At 44.4% G+C, this 21,444-nt stretch overlaps 1 protein-coding gene across 2 annotated transcripts in view; it reads right to left on the bottom strand.

The window, feature by feature from the left end:
• Positions 1–21,444, bottom strand: part of LOC137421718 (group XIIA secretory phospholipase A2) — a 33,883-nt gene that overhangs the window by 1,895 nt on the left and 10,544 nt on the right. For both annotated transcript variants that reach the window (XM_068108039.2, XM_068108047.2), the window contains exons 2-4: positions 11,698–11,897; positions 8,631–8,707; positions 6,499–6,664 (exon numbers count right to left, since the gene is read on the bottom strand). In XM_068108039.2, the coding sequence (XP_067964140.2) occupies positions 6,499–6,664; positions 8,631–8,707; positions 11,698–11,896 (442 nt within the window). In that variant the 5' untranslated portion in view covers position 11,897. The remainder of the gene's footprint in view (positions 1–6,498; positions 6,665–8,630; positions 8,708–11,697; positions 11,898–21,444) is intronic.

Below are 21,444 nucleotides of genomic sequence, written 5' to 3'. Positions count from 1 at the left end.
TATTTCATTTCAGATGCTTGTGCTGACAATTGATCTGCAATTATGGATCTGGAACCACCTGTTGTGAAGCGTCGTAAAATTGACACTGACCACTGCATCATATGCTTTAAACCCCTCAACCCTAAAAAGCAAGAAGTTGTAAAGAACCCAACATTTAATGGTTTGAGTGCAATCTTCAAAGCAAGTCAAATCAGAAAAGATGACGTTTATGAAAGTATCTGGCCTTTGCAACAAGACATATTGAGTCTTGATTTGAAAGTATCATTCCACAAATCGTGTCGGGCCAAGTATACCAGCAAGTCAAATATCTCCACATCCAACCCCAGTGAGAGTGACCAGCAACCATGCGCGTCTGCGGCAACAGAACACACAAGAATCAGCAGAAATGAAACAGCTGGGTCTGACATCAGGACTAACTGCTTCATTTGTGGAAAATCCAACACTTCCAGAAACAAGCTTACACCGGTATCTACAGGAACTGGACAGTCCACCAGAGAAAAAGTTCTGGCAGCAGCTGACAAAAGACAAGACAATAAAATACACATGCGCATGCTTGCCTTTCCAGATTTGTTCGCCTATGATGCCAAGTACCACAGGTTATGCTATTCACACTATATTTCAGAACGGAACATCACTGCTGCAATTCGTAAATCAGGAGAGGAAACAATGGGCACATTACATGATGAAGCTTTTGATGATCTGAAATGTTATCTGGAACAAACTGTGTTCTCCAAAACTAAGACAGTGACACCCCTCGTTCACCTGAAAGATGAATACGTTGGATATTTGGTTTCACTGGGTACCACGAATGCAGAACAGTATAAAACTTGGAAGTTGAAGGAGCGATTAACTAAATATTATGGTGACCAAATAGTCTGTGTAACATTTGATGGCCACACTGACATCATATGCTCTTCTTCTGTGACCTTAGGTGATGCCCTGAGAAAAGCCACGATTCTGCAGAGCATGACTGATGAACCAGAATATGAAGACATCCCGTCTGATGTACCATCAGCCATAGATAGTGAAATACATACTTTGCATGCTGCAGCTGGTATCCTGAGGAAGCACATGGCTGATATCGAGCATGTTGGAAATATGTATGCACCTGTCGAGGAAACAGATATTCAGCACTGTGCAGAATTCGTTCCTAATACACTCTACGACTTTATTCAGTGGTGCACCAGTGAGAAATCACACACGAATGTAACCAGCTGTAGTGATGAAGGTGTTATGAAGAACAACCTGAGGACGATCGCCATTTGTCACAATATAATATCACAGAGCCGTCGAGTGTACTCCACAATAACGCTTGGTTTAGCCTTGCAGGTGCATCATGAATTGGGAAGCAAGCATCTCATTGACATGCTTCATTAATTAGGACACTGTGTGTCCTAGGATGAGGTGAGACGTTTCCTCACGTCTGTGGCTGTTGATCAAACTGCCTCGGAGGGTATTTACATGTCAAAACCCATGAAAACCAACAAACGAGATAAATTGATGGTGGATTCAGAAGTACTTTTCCGGCGGCTGCTTGCTGTCTCAAAGAAACGCGATGTCAGTTTGGAACAAGTCCTGACACATGAACTGGCTCCTGTGCCACCGTCCCTCTTCAACAATGATGGGACAATGCGAAAAACCAACAAGGAGGATCTGGCAAAGAAGTTAGAAGCTAATTGCGAGGAAGTCCAGGTGCTCGAACCCTCTGACCAACATGATACTGCTTATGTCATTGATGGGATGGCACTACTTCAGGCACTTGATGAAGCCCAGTTTGACACATTTGACGATCTCGGACGTACCATAATGCAGAAGATTCAGTCACTGCTTGCTAGTAACCAAGGTGTGACATCAGTTACATTGGTTTTTGACAGGTATGATGTACCACTCTCTATCAAGCAGCTGGAAAGAGAACGTCGCACTGGTGGAGAGTCAACACCCAGATATGTCATCGATGGACAACGCACAGTTCCAAACTACAGGAAGTTCCTGAAGAACACCACAAACAAATAAGCGCTTGCCGATTTCCTCTGCAGTTACTTGACAGTAGCCGCCCAATTGCAGCTTGAGGAAAACCAATCTGTCACACTGGCAGGAGGCTTTAACGATGGCCTGCTAGTTAAAGTTGTGGATCATAGAGGCATCCGGGAACTACCTGAATTGTTCAGCACACATGAGGAGGCTGACACACGGCTCCTGCTACATGCTATCCATCTCGCCAGAGCACACTCAAGGGTCATTGTACGATGTGATGACACTGACGTGTTGGTCCTACTCATCTATTACTGTGGGAAAGGCATGTTTGGGGACACCAAAGTGTACATGAATGCAGGTTACTGTACAAAAACAACGAATCGTCAGAGATTCATTCCTGTCAACAGAATAACGGACGACATCGGTCAGGATACGTCAAGTTGCTTGCCAGCATCACATGCTATAAGTGGCTGTGACACAACCTCCTCGCTGTTCAAAGTCGGGAAACGCACTGCATATTCGAAACTCAAGCAAAACATTGCACACTTGGCACCACTGTCACGGTTAGGCCAAACCAGAGATACAACCAATGTCGGCAGCACTGCCACAAAATATGCTCTGTCGTTGTATGGTTCAAAGTCAAGTCACACACTCGACCAACTTCGTTATGTTTATGCCTGCACAAGTGACAAACCAGCATCTCTCTTCCCACCAACAGACGATGCTTTCGAACAACATCTGAAGCGAGCAAATTACCAGGTGGCAATATGGACCCACAGCCATGTAGCGAAGCCTGTACTTTGGAACCCCGATGGTAATGGATGGCAGGTCAGAGACAACAAACTTGAGCCTGTCATGTTCCAAAAGGATGCAACCCCAAGGGAGGTTCGAGATCTCACGCATCTCTACTGCACCGACGATGACTGTAGGCAGAGCAGAACATGTCATTGTATCTCTGCAGGACTGACCTGCACTGAATTCTGCTCGTGTAGTGCAGACGATTGTCCAAATGTTGATGATTCTGTTGTCTTTGACGACGGCACTGATGAAGAGCGTGACTGAACTTTTAAATGTATTACATGTATTACTTCATGTAATAGATGTACATAAGTTACAGTGCATGTTATGAATTCATTATCGTCATATGTGAAATAGCTTATATCAACATGATGTCTATAAAAGTCACTTTCACAATTGTGTCAGAATCTCAAGTCAATTCTTCATGTTGCATATCTGCTTCGGGATTTCTATCGGTCAGCATCAGTGGGGCGACATATGATTTCAGTTATAACGATATCATTTCAGTGACAATTATATCATTAGATATATTTTTCAAAGGGTAAATAAACTTGGATTATGTTGATGTAACAAGTATGACTGCAAGTCCAATATTTTTGAAGTAATTAATGTTTTTCTTGATATTTATTGGTAAACCCGAAGCTGATTTGTTGAGTAAAATTCCACTATTTTTGCCTGTAGGTCACACAAAAGCCTTTGTTACATCACAAATGGTTTTTACAGATATATATGTCATCATTCCGCACATTTTGGTACCAAATTTGTGTTTGTAGCACCAGTATTAACAAATATATGAGCCAATATGAGCCAAAATCTGTGGCGATTAAATCCATTTTTGCAGTCTGCAGTGGTACATATGTAAACGTGATTTTCAAAATGTTGTGCAATGATCTCAGGTTCACAACCATGATTTTCTAACTCCCCAAACATCCCTCTTCAAGAAAAAATAGGTTGTGACTTGTTCTACCGTGGGTAGGGGTATGCCACCCAAAACCTCATTTGGCCACTAGCCTATTGTGCCTCCTTTTTCTTCGGTTAATGTGGATGAAAACAAAACAAGCACAGATACATTCAAATTACACCACCCCCATGCCAAATAATTAAATATCCTCCAGTGCGGCACTGCCAGGGCACCTTTGGCGCCCGGGAATACCGCCGTGCAGCTCATCGAGACTGTATTGGGAGGGAGAGGTGTACAATAATTGATCGATTAATTGCATAATTAAAATCAATAAAAGATTATCATAAAATATTTTCTTAATCAATTGGCTAATAGCATAACTAAACCACTCGTGCTTCATCCGAAGATGTAACTTTTATAAATGAAATAAGTCAATAAAAAAATAAATAAATAAATTTATTAATCAATAAATAAATTGATCGATTAATTGATTAATCAATAAATCAAAAATACCCGTTACAGCCAAATCACTTGGTCATCGTCATGTCCAAATATCAGCTTCCTAGGTCAAAAGGTGCCTGAGATATTGCCCAGATGAGAAAGGAAATGTATAAGTAATAAATATAATAAATCGATAATAATTAAGTAACTCATCAATTAATTGATTAATCAAAAAACAAAAAATACAGTTGTTGACAAAGGACTTGCTCACTATTGTGCTGAAATTTCAGCTTCCTAGCTCAAAGGATGGCTGAGATATCGTCCGGACAAACAAACAAGAAATCAGAGTGAAAACTGAGTACTCCCTTTCAGCGTGCGTCATTGCCGAGCCCCTTCGGTACCCGGCAATGACGTTATGCAGCGCCTGGAGATGGCATAGGAAAGGAGCGGTGTACAACAGTCACGGGATAGTTTCCTCGATGGCCCTCCTGTACTGTCGTATTAAACCCCATGCCATTCCATCACCTCTCTGACAGGTACATCCGCAAGTTTTCAATATTTCTCCATTTTGTACCCGTAAATGCCAAGAACCTTCAATCTTGCTTACAAGAGGTGTAAAAGTATTTCTATACACACCTTTCACAATAATGTCGAACACACTTCACAGGTCACCTGAGAAAATAAACAAGCTACCTTTACATCCTGATCTGAAGGACTGCATGGTTTTGAGATGCAACGTAGGCCGTGCACCAGAATAGCGGATTTATTAGGGCAAGTACACTCTCTCCCAATGGGAGCAGCAGGAAGGGTCATGTTGTCTTACTTGGGGTACATAGATTACTGTAGATCTAGGCTCTGGTCCGTTAGTCCGTGGTGGACGCAATAAGCAGATAATGGCCTCGACGGCGGGATTCCTCCAGTTTTATTTCAGTTTCATGTTAAACTGAACAATCCTCAATTGCATTGAATCAAGCTGAACTTAATTCAAGCTCAATTGAACAAGCTGAACAATCCTCTCCAAGAGGTTCTGTCACTCAAGCTTTTGGGTCTCACTATCTGCCATGATCTTTCCTGGGAAAAACACATTTCCAAGCTGGACTCCAAAGCCAGTCCGCTGGGCATCCTCCGTCGTGCGAAGTCCTTCCTTGGCACACCTGAGCTCCTCACCACATACAAGGCTTTCATCTGCAGCTCAATGGAATACTGTTCTCCCCTCTGGGCTGGTGCTCCTGCCTCGCACCTAGCTCGGCCTCACGCTGTAGAAACCAAAGCTTTCAGAATCATTGGAATCTCCCGCGATGAAGCTCACTCCGAGGGCCTTTCTCTCTCTCAACACAAGCAGATAGGTGGTCTTTGTCTTCTACCGACTCCTCTCCGGCCTTGCTCCCCCTGTTCTGTCTGTGCTCTGCCCCCAAATATTCCTACAAGACGCACAAGATCTGCCTGCAACCCTCTTCTGGTGAAATTGCCAAAATCAAGACTCTCTGCTCACCTTCACTCCTCTTTTCTCCCGCCTCTGGAACAAACTCCCACACTCTCTTCAATCCCTCTCCTCCCTCCAGGTCTTTAAAACAGCTGTTCACCACCATTTCTTATCTTCCCCCATCCAAAACCTTGATCTTTTCTACCCCCATGAAAACACCCCAAATCCATCTCTTTAAATCCCCAATTTATTTCCTGAAATTCCTAGAAGTGTTCATTTGCTTTATACCGTGTACCCCACCCTCCTCCCCCAGCCCTTCCACTTCCACAGATCTACCGACGTCCCTGTTCTGTTCTTGTGCTTGTGTGCTTCCCTCTCTCCCCCTCTTGTCTCCCTTTCCCTTCATTGCATGTTTTATGTGTCTGTGCATGTTTTCATATTCAATATGTTAGCTCTCATACGAGCCTCGATTCTGTTTCCAAAAAAACCCCAAAAAACTTGTTATTCTATATGTATAAAAGAACGTTTTTGTTTGGTTGTTTGTTTGTTTATTTGCATGCGCTAATCTCCTGAACGGTTAAAGATAGGAGGAAACCTCTGAAACAAAAAAATGTCAGGACGGGTCCCAGGAAGGTTATAGGCCGGTCGAGGCCGCCTCGGCCAAACTGGGCCCATTTCGCAATTAAAAGCTGAGCTGAATTATCGTAGTCAATCTTCTACGGCCACGAGTAAAAGCTGAGTTATAGTAGTAAATTAATTCAAAAAGAATTCGGGTAACGCCGGGTGCTTTCGGCTAGTATTTTACAAAAGGATTTTTTTGCCATTCTGAAGAAGTATCGGCCAAAACCAAACAGGATTTTGATTCATACAATAGATTTGAAAGTTTTGCTCAATCTTTAAAGGAAACGAAGCTTTTAATGTGTTAATATGTCGGTGATGGAGTTAGCCTCAAATCGAGTACCTGACAGTGAAGAAGTCAGACCAATGGCTTGGCGAACGTCAGAGCAAATGTGGTTCAGGCACTGAAGGAATTCTGCATCGCATTTTGCTTTGTTGACTCCACACGAGTCGTAACATGCATCGTGATGGTTGCAGCAGCGGGTCATCGCCGGAATACGAACGTCCAACTGGGAAAAGGAAGATGCGTTAGCCAAAACATGTGAAAGAGGTAACATAGGGCGTTCGGGTTAAACTGAGAATGCCAAAGGTTTCTGAGAAAGATTTCTAAATCGGGATCATTGCAGGTACACATAATGTGAGACGTCTATCTCTCGAAATCCTTGGAAAGTGACCACTCGTAAAAAAAAAAAAAAAATGTTGATAATTATGGCAGGCAAAAATTGGTGCACCATGTTGTGTGCATGCACATTATGAATGTACGTTGACGTTGAAATGAAGTCGTGTGTAGGGAAGGTTTTCATCAAAAACTACGAGCAATCAAGAATTGCATAACCTCACCCAGACTTGTTTTGTGTGGTTTTAAAGTACGTATTTTATATACGCTCACATTCCAATTGTACATATTTTATGGACACACATTCTAATTGCACGTACTTTATAGACGTACTCGCATTCTAATTGCACGTACGTTATAGACGTACTCACATTCTAATTGTACATTTTTAATATTTTTTTATTTTGTTTTGTATACAACATCGAGGCTCGTGTAAGAGGCAACATTGATAAATAAATAAAAACTGACACATAAAACATATGATAAAGGGAGCGGGAGAACAAGATGGAGAGCAGGGACATCGGGAGATCTGTGGGAGGGAGAGGGCTTGGTGGGAGGAGGCATGGGAAGGGGGGGGGGGGGGGAAGTGGGAGAGTATAAAACACTGACACTGCTCGGACTTCCAGGAAAGAAGTCGATATTTCAAAAAAGTGGATCTGGGGTGAATTGGCGGGGGTAGAAAAGATCAAGGTTTTGGATGGGGGAAGATAAGAGATGGTGGTGAACAGCTGTTTTAAAGACCTGGAGGGAGGAGAGGGATTGAAGGGAGTGAGGGAGTTTGTTCCAGAGGCAGGAGAAAAGAGGGATAAAAGAGTGAAGGTGAGCAGAGAGTCTTGATTTTGGCAGTTTCACCAGAAGAGGGTTGTGGGTAGATCTTGTGTGTCCTGCAGGAATATTTGGGGGACAGAGCACAGACAGAGCAGGGGGAGCTAGGCCAGAGAGGAGTCGGTAGAAGACAGAAGGACCACCTACCTGCCTGCGGTGAGAGAGAGAAAGGCCTTCAGAATCGGCTTCATCTCGGGAGATTCCAGTGATTCCGAATGCTTTGGTTTCAACCGTGTGAAGCCGAGCTAGGTGTGAGGCAGGAGCACCAGCCCAGAGGGGAGAGCAGTCTTCCATTGAGCTGCGGATGAAAGCCTTGTATGTGGTGAGGAGCTCAGATGTGCCCAGAAAGGACTTTGCACGGCGGAGGATGCCCAGTCGGCGAATGCCTTTGGAGGCCAGCTTGGAAATGTGGTTTTCCCAGGAAGGATCATGGCAGATAGTGAGACCCAAAAGCTTGAGTGACAGAACTTATTGGAGAGGATTGTTGAGAAAGTAGATGGGAGGGTTGTCCAGTCGGTCTTTTCGGAGAGACATCGTGAGAGTTTGAGATTTGTCAGGATTGAAAGACATGTTCCACTTGTTTGACCAGTTTGTGATATTGTCCAGGTCTGCAGAGAGTGAGGAGGCTGCAGACTGCCGATCTGAGGGTTGGGGATATGGAGGGGCAGAGAGTGGTCAACAGCAAAGAGATAGAGAGGATTTCCCAGAGAGTCGGAGAGATCATTGATGAAGACCAGAACAAGCACAGGGCCCAGAACACTGCCTTGGGGAACTCAAGCCTGAACAGGAAGAGGAGATGAGAGAAACCCATTCAGGGCCACATTCATTTATTAATTATTGTTCTCCATATTCTCATCATAAAGGTTTGTTGACAATTTGATGACAAAACCTCAAATAGTAAAAACAAGTTATGCACGAGAGAAACAGAAAGACGCACACGAGCAATTGGAAAACCTCATCTGCTGCACGGGCGGACGGGCTGATAGAACGGATACAACAGGGATGCCAGTTTGTCAGTCAACATGAACACTCACGTGGAGACCGAATGCCGGAGATCCACAACCGTTTACAGGTGGTGGGCGAAAGCCAAAGCGTCTTTGAGGGGTGGCACCTTGGAACAAGAGAAGGCATTTGTAAAGTTTTAAAGTTATTTTTCCTGTTCAAGATCAAGGCTCCTGGAAGAGCAAAGTGTTTATGGATTCTCCAAACTATAAACTGTTTTTTTATAATTAAACAAAATATCACAAATCGTCTCATGTGTGCGGTAGGTGCTGGTAGCATCTTGCTTGTGAGGTTTGATGCAGTGCCCCCTGTGAGTTAGGGTCAGAATTTTTGTAGTCTGTTCAGGATACGGTTCTTAATCTGCCTACTCTTGATCAAAGGACACGGTGAGATCTTTAACATATGAGACACCTGCCTTAACGTCCATCCAAGGGACACCCTGTCTTTGTGATGCAACACCTTGCCTGCAAAGCGTCGATCCAACAGAGTGGGGTTGGGAATAAAACTCAAACTGGACAACCTAGAGGTAAGCGTGCTACCTCTGCATTGATGGCAGAAGGCAGCAAGATGTCAGTGCTGTGAAGCGCCGCAGATGAGAGCTCGGATGACTGACTGACTGGAGGTGAGAGGTGGGATGACTGACTGACTGGAGATGAGAGTTGGGATGACTGACTGGAGATGAGAGGTGGGAAGACCGACTGACTAGAGATGAGAGGTGGGATGACTGACTGGAGTTGAGAGTTGGGATGACTGACTGACTGGAGATGAGAGTTGGGATGACTGACTGACTGGAGATTAGAGTTGGGATGACTGACTGACTGGAGATGAGAGTTGGGAAGACCGACTGACTAGAGATGAGAGTTGGGATGACCGACTTACTGAAGATGAGTTGGGATGACTGACTTACTGAAGATGAGTTCGGATGACTGACTTACTGAAGATGAGTTGGGATGACTGACTTACTGAAGGTGAGAGTGGGGATGACTGACTGACTGGAGATGAGAGTTGGGATGACTGACTGACTGGAGATGAGAGTTGGGATGACTGCCTGACTGGAGATGAGAGTTGGGATGACTGACTGATGAGATGAGAGTTGGGATGACTGACTGACTGGAGATGAGAGTTGGGATGACTGACTGACTGGAGATGAGAGTTGGGATGACTGACTGACTGGAGATGAGAGTTGGGATGACTGACTGACTGGAGATGAGAGTTGGGATGACTGACTGACTGGAGATGAGAGTTGGGATGACTGACTGACTGGAGGTGAGAGGTGGGATGACTGACTGACTGGAGGTGAGAGTTGGGATGACTGACTGACTGGAGATGAGAGTTGGGATGACTGACTGACTGGAGATGAGAGTTGGGATGACTGACTGACTGGAGATGAGAGTTGGGATGACTGACTGACTGGAGATGAGAGTTGGGATGACTGACTGACTGGAGATGAGAGTTGGGATGACTGACTGACTGGAGATGAGAGTTGAGTGCACCGTTACGATCCTGGGAGTAAGAGATGGTCAATGGAGTACCACCACAAAGGATCGCCAGCCCGGACTTGGCTCCATAAGATTTTCATCTCTTCCCTAAACGTAAGGAACACCTCTCTGTGGATCATTTTTCTTCCGACAATGATGTCAATGCTGCTGTGAAGTGCTGGTTAAGTCAGAAGTCACATAGTTCTATTGTGACTATCACAAAATGACATGAACGGATTAAAAAAATTAAAATATAAATTCCACCATTCTTCTTCACCATTGAGAGATGGGCCCAAAAACGACATGCAGTATAGCACGGTCTCAAAAAGATTTGGATGGATTCGGCCGACACTTGGCAGATGGGTTGGGTAGGTGACAAGAACAAGCCGATTAGATTTTGGCTCAGGTTTGAATCCAGATCCGGCCTATCACTACCAGTGTGGTACCAAAACGTAAAGTGTTCAGCCTGGCGGAGTTTTGCGCTCCACTTAGTGTTGTTCAAGTTTCTTATTCATTCATCCCACTGCTTGTTCTGTCTGCCTGTTCCTCACTACCCTGTAATCACTGTGCTCTTCTATGAGCCTTGACTTTGGATATAAAAGAGAATGTAAATTACCTTACTCACAACAATTAAATGATCAAACAACAATGCAACCCAAAACACAAAGCAGATGTAAAAGGTAGTTTAAAATAATCTTATTGCAAACAAAAATAACATTGGGACTTCGTTTTTATTTAATTCTTGATGAAATCGACAATCAAATATGGTGATGCTTCTCCTCGGGTCCTCGTGTTTCTACTAAACTGTAGTTATCACACTGAGGGAGAGCAGGTTGGACAGTTGGGAGAGGGCCATGAATTTCCCAGTTGACCACGATTCTTAGGTATACTTTATGGATCTGAATCGACCCTTTCTGCATGAAAACCAAATATTCATGTCAAGATACGCGTAATCACACCTTGCTCACTCAACAACTCCCTTTTGCCATTCGAGATGGTGAACAAACTCGGTCGCTGTGACAACATTTATATATGAGGCCCATTGGGGATTAGCAAGGTGTATGTATGCTGCATGTGTGAGAAGTGTTATGATTTATGGGAGCGAGACATGGGTAATGAACGTAGAGCAGCAACGAAGGCTGGAAAGGGTGGAAATGCTAATGGTTCGGTGGATGTGCGGAGTATCGTTGAGAGAGAGGAAGACAAATGATGAATTGCGAAAGATGATGGGAATAGAGCCTGTGATTAATGCTGTGAAGAGGAACAGGTTGAGATGGTTTGGTCATGTGTTGAGGAAGGACGAAAGTGACTGGTTGAGAAGAGTGATGGAAATGAATGTGGAAGGAAGTAGAGGACGGGGAAGACTATGAAAGACTTGGCTAAAGATGATGGAAGAAGAAATGCGGGCAAGGGGATTAACAAGGAGAGATGCAGAAAATAGGGCAAAATGGAGAAGATTGTCATGGGGACCGCAAGGCTAACCCCCGCTCCAGCAGGGAAAATGGCCTTAAAATGCCTGTTGTTGTTGTTGTTGTTGTTGTATTGGGGATTAGCAGGACAAGAAAACAGCTGCCAGTACCCTTTACATAAGATATTTCAGGAACCAGCAGTCAAGTCTGACCAGAGGCGCAGCGGAATTGGCAGATCCCATCTTCCCCACCCAAACAATCCATGGCTATAACCAGGTAGTCGTCGAACTTGCGTATCTCCTCACGGAGACCACGGATCTTTCGGCCAAGCCAGGGAACCGCAGCTTCCAGGCTGTCTGCCCGGCCTGGCGTGCAGATGCATAATGCCAACGCAAACGGCAACAGCCACATTCTGTGGGTACAAGGTACAGGGGAGTAAAGAGTGGTGCAAATAATCTCCACAACAATTGCATCAATAAATAACACAGCAGCAAGTAGGAATTCCACGACAACTGCCATTTTTTTCTTATTAAAAAAAAATAAAAGATCGAGGCTCAGGTAAGAGCAATATGACGGACGGTAAAAAGGCAAAGAACCGACAGTGGGGAAACAGTGACACGAAGTAAGGGAATCTTCTTGTCTCATATGCAGCACAGGGCAACATCATTGGCTGAGGGCACAGCTGTGCCACTGATGCAACGCCTTCTGCTGGTTAGGGTAGGGATTTGTAAATTGGCCATGGTGCCGCCGATAGCTCACCGACTTCATAAAGGACACGACAAAAAAAAAAAAAAAAACAACAACATGCATTTTAAGGCGATTTTCCCTGCCAGAGCGGGGGTTAGCCTTGCGGTCCCCATGACAATCTTCTCCATTTGCCCTATTTTCTGCATCTCCTTGTTAACCCCCTTGCCCGCATTTCTTCTTCCACCATCTTTAGCCAAGTCTTTCTCGGTCTTCCCCGTCCTCTACTTCCTTCTACATTCATTTCCATCACTCTTCTCAACCAGTCACTTTCATCCTTCCTCAACACATGACCAAACCATCTCAACCTGTTCCTCTTCACAGCATCAATCACAGGCTCTATTCACATCATCTTTCGCAATTCATCATTTGTCTTCCTCTCTCTCAACGATACTCCGCACATCCACCGAACCATTCGCATTTCCACCCTTTCCAGCCTCCGTTGCTGCTCTACATTCATGACCCATGTCTCGCTCCCATAAATCATAACACTTCTCACACATGCAGCATACACCTTTCCCTTCAGCTTCAACGACACTCCCCTCCTCATCAGCACGCCACTCAGTTCCCGAAACTACTTCCATGCACATCTCACTCGAGCAACCGTTGCCGTGTGTGATCCACCTTCTCCATTCAGCATGTCTCCGAGGTAGCAAAATGTTTTCACACCTTCCAGCTTCACGCCGTCTCCAAGATCCAACTCAACATTTCCTCCATCTGCAGCTCCCTCTGTGCACACCTTACATTTGAATGTAGCTGCCACACTGGTTAATGACCCTCTCAGACCACTACATTTTTGATAAACCCACTCAGCGCACATTGTACATTGAATGGAGTTCACTCTGACACCCTTCCTGCACACAGCACATGGCCACTTCCCAGTTCTTTCCACCTCACCACATGCTTTACCACTTGCCATCACCTTCGTCTTTCCTATATTCACCTTCAGACCTTTTGTCTCCATACATTCCTTCCACTTGTTCATCTTTTCCTTCAGTCCATCCATACTTTCTGCAATCAACACCAGATCATCTGCATACAACAACTCCCACAGTAAACCCTCCTTTACGTTCTGAGCCAGCACCTCCATCACTGCTACAAATAGTAGTGGACTTAATACCGACCCCTGATGCACTCCCACCTTCAGCTCAAACTCACCACTGTTCCCGTCCTTCGTCCTTACAGCTGTGCGCACTCTTTTGTACATTGCCATCACTACTCTGATCAACCATTCCTCCACTCCTAACTTCCTCAATGCCCATGTCAATACTTTGCGTGGAACCCTATCGAATGCTTTCTCCAGATCAACAAACCCAAGAAACAACTTCTTCCTCTTCTCCATGTACTTCTCCTGCAACTGCCTCACAATAAAGAGCGCGTCTGTCGTTCCTCTTCCTGGCATAAATCCAAACTGCATTTTGTCGATCTTCACTTTCTTCCTTATCCTCCTCTCCATCACCCTTTCCAATACCTTCATTGCATGCTCCAATAACTTTATCGCTCGGTACGAGCCACACTCCAGAGGGTCACCTCTCCCCTTGTATAGAGGGACGAGGGTACTCGGTTCCCAATCCACTGGAATGCGGCCTTCTTTCACCACCAGATTACAGATCTCTGTCATTCTCTTCACACCCCAACTTCCTGCTGCCTTCAACATATCTCCGACAACTCCCGTCGGCCCTCCCGCTTTTCTACTCTTCATTGCTTTTATCGCTTCCTCAACTTCCTTCTCAGTTATCTTCTCTGCCGGTCCTAAAACTGGGTTACTCTCGATGTTGCCATCCCATTCATTCTCTGTATTCAACAGCATTTCCATATATCTTTTCCATCTTCCTTTAATTTCATCTGGGTCCACAATGATTTGTCCCACTTCATCCTTCAAGCAACTCACCCCCATCATATCACACCTCTCTTTCGCTATCTGCTTTGCAATCCTGAATACCGCTCTCTGACCCTCTTCCAAATCCAAGCGTTCTCCGAACATTTTCCTACATGCCTCCTGCGCCTTTGCTACCTCTTTCTTTGCAGCCTTCTTGGCAGCCTTATAACTTTCATGCTCTGCTTTTTCTGCTCCCGTACCCTTCGCCTTCTGCCACTCCTTGAACTTCTTCCTCTTCTCGTCAATCCTCTTTCCAACTTCATCATCCCACCACCATGTTTCCGAGTGCCTCGGTTGTCCTTTTGTCCATCCACATACCTCACCAACGGCTCCCAACAGACTATCTTTCATTGACATCCAACCACGTTCAAGCTCAACCACATCATCCTCTACCCTACTTAGCCTCTCTTTTAATGCCTCCCTTACCTCCCTCCCTGACCTCCCTTACTTTTAATACATCCCTTACCTCTCATAAAGGACACTGTGGGACATTTAATGTCCACCATCGAATGTCCACCAACAGGAAGCTCAGTTTAACGTCCACCCGAGAGGCGGCACATACCGATGGATCACCCTGCCCGTGAACACTGGGATGACTGGTTATAGCTGGATCAGGATTCGAACCCAGGCTGGACAGCTTATATGCGAGTCCAGGCAAGGCGTCGACAACCAAATTAACAAGAAAAACCATTTTTCCAAATTTAATGGAGAAAAGATGATTTTAAGAGTCACAATCTATATAAATATTGCATCAAATAATGTAATAAATCAAATAACATTCCCCCACCAAACAACAGCAACGACAAGAAACACATTCACACCAACATCACCATAAACGCAATAAACAAGGTGGGCCGAAGCAGTATCTTGGGTACAAAACCCCCACCCATCGATGACACAGAGAAACGACTCCCCAGGTCTGATTGTGTTCACCTTTCACACCTTCGCTGCGGATATCACCCACAACTTTTACAGAACAAACAGACTCTATGACACCTGCCACCACCGCCAGGCCTCTCCACACAATAAAACATATCCTGGCTTCACGTAGGCAAGAGCACAACATCCTGGATGTGAGGGATCTCTGGGTCGCTCCTGGGAGATCGATTGGCCATCTCCGTCTTGCTGGTCTGTTCCACCAGAACTGACTGGGGCAACACAACAACACCTGGAGGACAACTATCGGGGACGCCTCTTTGCAGTGGTTGTACCTCCCAACACAAGTTGGGGAGGGCAAATCCTCCCCATTATTCCCTGCTGCCCGGATTTGTCAAGGTAGCGCGGTCACGGTCAGAGAGCCAATCGGTTCTGGCCCTTAATCAGACAGGCCCTTAATACTGACTCCAACATGTTCCTAAACTGTAATGGTAATAATGATAGTGACTCCATCATGTTCCCAAACTGTAATGGTAATAATGATAGTGACTCCATCATGTTCCCAAACTGTAATCTATCTATAATTCCAGTAATCTCTGTCTGTCTGTCTGTACGTTTGTTTGTTTGTCTGTGACCGCTGTTTCTCGACAACTACCGGTCCGATATACTTGAAACTTGCCAGGTATATTGCTGGGGACCCGAGGATGTGCCTTTTCAAGGTTTCATATTAATCGGACAATTACTTACCGAGCTATGTCCAAAAAACGATTCAACCAATCAGAGAGCAGCGAACGATCGCGTGTGCCGAACGTGGAGGACACACTCTGCCTCGGATGGCACATTTGACAGCGTATTCATTTATTTCACGTTTGCAAACTATGTTGGCGTTAAACTATGTTTTAATAAAGTTTTAAAACTAATAAAAACGAATTTGCGATTCATTCGCTTTCCTGCGCGTTTGTGCACGCGATGGCGATTTCTTTACCAAACTCCGGAAGCCGTTCGCTTTGGACCAAACCATTGCATGTAAATAGAGGGGGGGGATTGTCACCACTCGCAAGCCGTTCGCTTTGGACCAAACCATTTCATGTAAATAGAGGGGGGGGATATAATTTTAGATATAGATATAGTACGGGCATGCCCTAGTGGTAATAATGATAGTGACTCCATCATGTTCCTAAACTGTGATGGTAATAATGATAGTGACTCCAACATGTTCCCAAACTGTAATGGTAATAATGATAGTGACTCCATCATGTTCCCAAACTGTAATGGTAATACTGACGACATCATGTTCCCAAACTGTAATGGTAATACTGACTGCATCATGTTCCCAAACTGTAATGGTAATACTGACGACAATGGTAATACTGACGACATCATGTTCCCAAACTGTAATGGTAATACTGACCACATCATGTTCCCAAACTGTAATGGTAATACTGACCACATCATGTTCCCAAACTGTAATGGTAATACTGATTACATCATGTTCCCAAACTGTAATGGTAATACTGACCACATCATGTTCCCAAACGGTAATGGTAATACTGACGACATCATGTTCCCAAACTGTAATGGTAATACTGACGACATCATGTTCCCAAACTGTAATGGTAATACTGACCACATCATGTTCCCAAACTGTAATGGTAATACTGACGACATCATGTTCCCAAACTGTAATGGTAATACTGACCACATCATGTTCCCAAACTGTAATGGTAATACTGATTACATCATGTTCCCAAACTGTAATGGTAATACTGACCACATCATGTTCCCAAACTGTAATGGTAATACTGACCACATCATGTTCCCAAACTGTAATGGTAATACTGATTACATCATGTTCCCAAACTGTAATGGTAATACTGACCACATCATGTTCCCAAACGGTAATGGTAATACTGACGACATCATGTTCCCAAACTGTAATGGTAATACTGACCACATCATGTTCCCAAACGGTAATGGTAATACTGACGACATCATGTTCCCAAACTGTAATGGTAATACTGACCACATCATGTTCCCAAACTGTAATGGTAATACTGACGACATCATGTTCCCAAACTGTAATGGTAATACTGACCACATCATGTTCCCAAACTGTAATGGTAATACTGATTACATCATGTTCCCAAACTGTAATGGTAATACTGACCACATCATGTTCCCAAACTGTAATGGTAATACTGATTACATCATGTTCCCAAACTGTAATGGTAATACTGACCACATCATGTTCCCAAACTGTAATGGTAATACTGACCACATCATGTTCCCAAACTGTAATGGTAATACTGATTACATCATGTTCCCAAACTGTAATGGTAATACTGACCACATCATGTTCCCAAACTGTAATGGTAATACTGACTACATCATGTTCCCAAACTGTAATGGTAATACTGACCACATCATGTTCCCAAACTGTAATGGTAATACTGACCACATCATGTTCCCAAACTGTAATGGTAATACTGATGACATCATGTTCCCAAACTGTAATGGTAATACTGATTACATCATGTTCCCAAACTGTAATGGTAATACTGACCACATCATGTTCCCAAACTGTAATGGTAATACTGACTACATCATGTTCCCAAACTGTGATGGTAATACTGATTACATCATGTTCCCAAACTGTGATGGTAATACTGATTACATCATGTTCCCAAACTGTGATGGTAATACTGATTACATCATGTTCCCAAACTGTAATGGTAATACTGACTACATCATGTTCCCAAACTGTAATGGTGATACTGACCACATCATGTTCCCAAACTGTAATGGTAATACTGATTACATCATGTTCCCAAACTGTAATGGTAATACTGACTACATCATGTTCCCAAACTGTAATGGTGATACTGACCACATCATGTTCCCAAACTGTGATGGTAATACTGATTACATCATGTTCCCAAACTGTGATGGTAATACTGATTACATCATGTTCCCAAACTGTGATGGTAATACTGATTACATCATGTTCCCAAACTGTGATGGTAATACTGATTACATCATGTTCCCAAACTGTGATGGTAATACTGATTACATCATGTTCCCAAACTGTAATGGTAATACTGACTACATCATGTTCCCAAACTGTAATGGTGATACTGACCACATCATGTTCCCAAACTGTAATGGTAATACTGACTACATCATGTTCCCAAACTGTAATGGTAATACTGATTACATCATGTTCCTAAACTGTAATGGTAATACTGATTACATCATGTTCCCAAACGGTAATGGTAATACTGATTACATCATCTTCCCAAACTGTAATGGTAATACTGATTACATGTTCCCAAACGGTAATGGTAATACTGATTACATGTTCCCAAACTGTAATTGTAATACCGACTACATGTTCCCAAACTGTAATGGTAATACTGATTACATCATGTTCCCAAACTGTAATGGTGATACTGACCACATCATGTTCCCAAACTGTAATGGTAATACTGATTACATCATGTTCCCAAACTGTAATAGTAATACTGACTATATCATGTTCCCAAACTGTAATAGTAATAGTGACTACATGTTCCAAAACTACATGTTGACACAATCTGTCAATTTCCCGACCCGGATTTTAGCCAATGGAGTATCTTCTCTTCTAGACTTGGTTATGACAAACTTCCCTGCTAATGTCTGCAGCTCTTCTTCTGCCCCAATCGGTTCTTCTGATCATGGGCTTGTTGAAGTGGACATCTCTCTAGCCATTCTCAGAAAGCCTCCTCAGCGTCGCCGAGTCTGGCATTTCACTCAGGCCGACTGGCACGGTCTTCAAGCAGCCATCAATCATCTGGACTGGTCTCCCATCTCCACTGCCTCTGACATAAATTCTTCCTGGGAATTCTTACAAAGCAAACTGCTCTCTCTCATGCACAGATTTATCCAATCTCGTCTTCAGTTGTCTTACTCTTCCTCCCGTCCATGGTACACTGAATCTTGTGGTGAGGCAGTTGCCCTGAAACAACTTGCCTTTGCCTCTTGGAAGGCAAATCCAACTGAAGGCAATCTCAGTTCCTTCCACCACGCTCGGAACAAGTATGTGTCTACCCTCAGGAGTGCCAGGAAGCACAATCTCTCCACACTCAAGAATGAACTCTCAAACCTGTCTCCTTCCTCCAAATCCTGGTGGCGTCTGGTCAAATCCGTTTCTGGTGTTTGTTCCCCCTCCATCCCCTCCCTTACCTCAAATGGCGACACAGTTGACACCGCACATGACAAAGCCGAATGCCTCAACTGTGTTTGCCTCAAAATCTTTAGTCCCAAACCCATCTCTCTCTGTTCCCACCTTACCCAGTCGAACCCAACTGCTCCTGGACTCTGTGTCCTTCTCTCCTGACAAGGTGGAGGAGTTTTTGTCAAACCTCGACTCTGATTCTGCAAATGGACCAGACGGCATCAGCCCACGTGTCCTAAAATCCTGCTCTGCCGCTCTATCTCACCCTCTCTCTTTTATTTTCACCCTCTCTTTTGCTCAAGGTCATCTGCCAGCATCCTGGATATCAGCTAACATTACCGCTTTACACAAAAAAGGTGCAAAAACAGATCCTTGCAACTACAGACCAATCAGCCTGCTCCCAATTATCAGCAAAGTCATGGAATCCATCATTGCTTCGGATATCAAATCCTTCCTCTTCTCCAATGGCTTGATCTCCGATCATCAATTTGGATTCATACCAGGTCATTCTACTCTGGACATGCTGCTTCTGCTGTCTCAACAATGGATGGAGGTCCTCAATGCCAAACAGGAAATCAGAGCCGTCTCCCTTGACATATCACGTGCCTTCGATACGGTCTGGCACCCAGCTCTGCTCACCAAACTCTCCTCCTATGGTATCCATGGAAATCTCCATGCATGGCTTGCGGACTTCCTCTCTGGTCGTAGACAACGTGTGGCCCTGAATGGATTTCTCTCATCTCCCCTTCCTGTTCAGGCTGGAGTTCCCCAAGGCAGTGTTCTGGGCCCTATGCTTTTTCTGGTCTTTATCAATGATGTCTCCGACTCTCTGTAAAATCCTCTCTATCTCTTTGCTTATGACTCCACTCTCTGCCGCTCCATTCCTCTTCCCTCAGATCGGCAGTCTGCAGCCTCCTCACTCTCTGAAGACCTGGACAAAATCACAGACTGGTCAAACAAGTGGAAAATGTCTTTCAATCCTGACAAATCTCACACTCTTACTATGTCTCTCCAAAAAGATCGACTGGACAACCCTCCCATCTACTTTCTCAACAATCCTCTCCAAGAAGTTCTGTCGCTCAAGCTTTTGGGTCTCACTATCTGCCATGATCTTTCTTGGGAAAACCACATTTCCAAGCTGGCCTCCAAAGCCAGTCGCCGACTGGGCATCCTCCGTCGTGCGAAGTCCTTCCTCGGCACACCTGAGCTCCTCACCACATACAAGGCTTTCATCTGCAGCTCAATGGAATATTGTTCGCCCCTATGGGCCGGTGTTCCTGCCTCACACCTCGCTCGGCTTCACGCTGTTGAAACCAAAGCTTTCAGAATCATTGGAATCTCCCGTGATGAAGCTATCTCCGAGGGCCTTTCACTCACGCACCGCAGACAGGTAGGTGGTCTTTCTGTCTTCTACCGACTCCTCTCTGGCCTTGCTCCTCCAGTCTCTCTGTGCTTTGTCCCCCAAATATTCCTACAGGTCGCACAAGATCTGCCAGCAACCCTCTGATGGTTAAACTGCCGAAATCTCGGCTCTCTGCTCACCTTCACTCTTTCATTCCTCTTTTCTCCCGCCTCTGGAACAAACTCCCACACTCCCTTCAATCCCACTCCTCCCTCCAGGTCTTTAAAACAGCTGTTCACCACCATCTCTTATCTTTCCCCATCCAAAAGATTGATCTTTTCTACCACCACTAATTCACCCCAGATCCACCTTGTTTGAAATTCCAACTTCTTTCCTGGAAGTCCCGGCAGTGTCCATATGTTTTATACCTCTCCCACCCCCCCCTTCCCATGCCTCCCCCCCCCCAAAGCCCTCTCCCTCCCACAGATCTCTCGATGTCCCTGCTCTCAGATGTTGTGTTTGTGTTCCTCCCCCTCTCGCCGCATCTTGTCTACCGCTCCCCATTTTATATGTGTTATGTGTCGGTTTGTCTTTCTGTGTGATTAATGTTCGCTCTTTCACGAGCCTCGATCTTGTATACAAAAAAAAAACAAGAAGAAAACAAACAAACTGTAATGGTAATGCTGACTACATCATGTTCCCAAACTGTAATGGTAATACTGATTACATCATGTTCCCAAACTGTAATGGTAATACTGATTACATCATGTACCCAAACTGCAATGGTAATACTGACCACATCATGTTCCCAAACTGTAATGGTAATACTGACCACATCATGTTCCCAAACTGTAATGGTAATACTGATTACATCATGTTCCCAAACTGTAATGGTAATACTGACA

The sequence above is a fragment of the Myxine glutinosa genome, chromosome 1, assembly GCF_964187855.1.
Source record: "Myxine glutinosa chromosome 1, kmMyxGlut1.1, whole genome shotgun sequence".
Taxonomy (NCBI): Eukaryota; Metazoa; Chordata; class Myxini; order Myxiniformes; family Myxinidae; genus Myxine; species Myxine glutinosa.
This window is presented reverse-complemented; position numbering and strand designations above follow the sequence as displayed.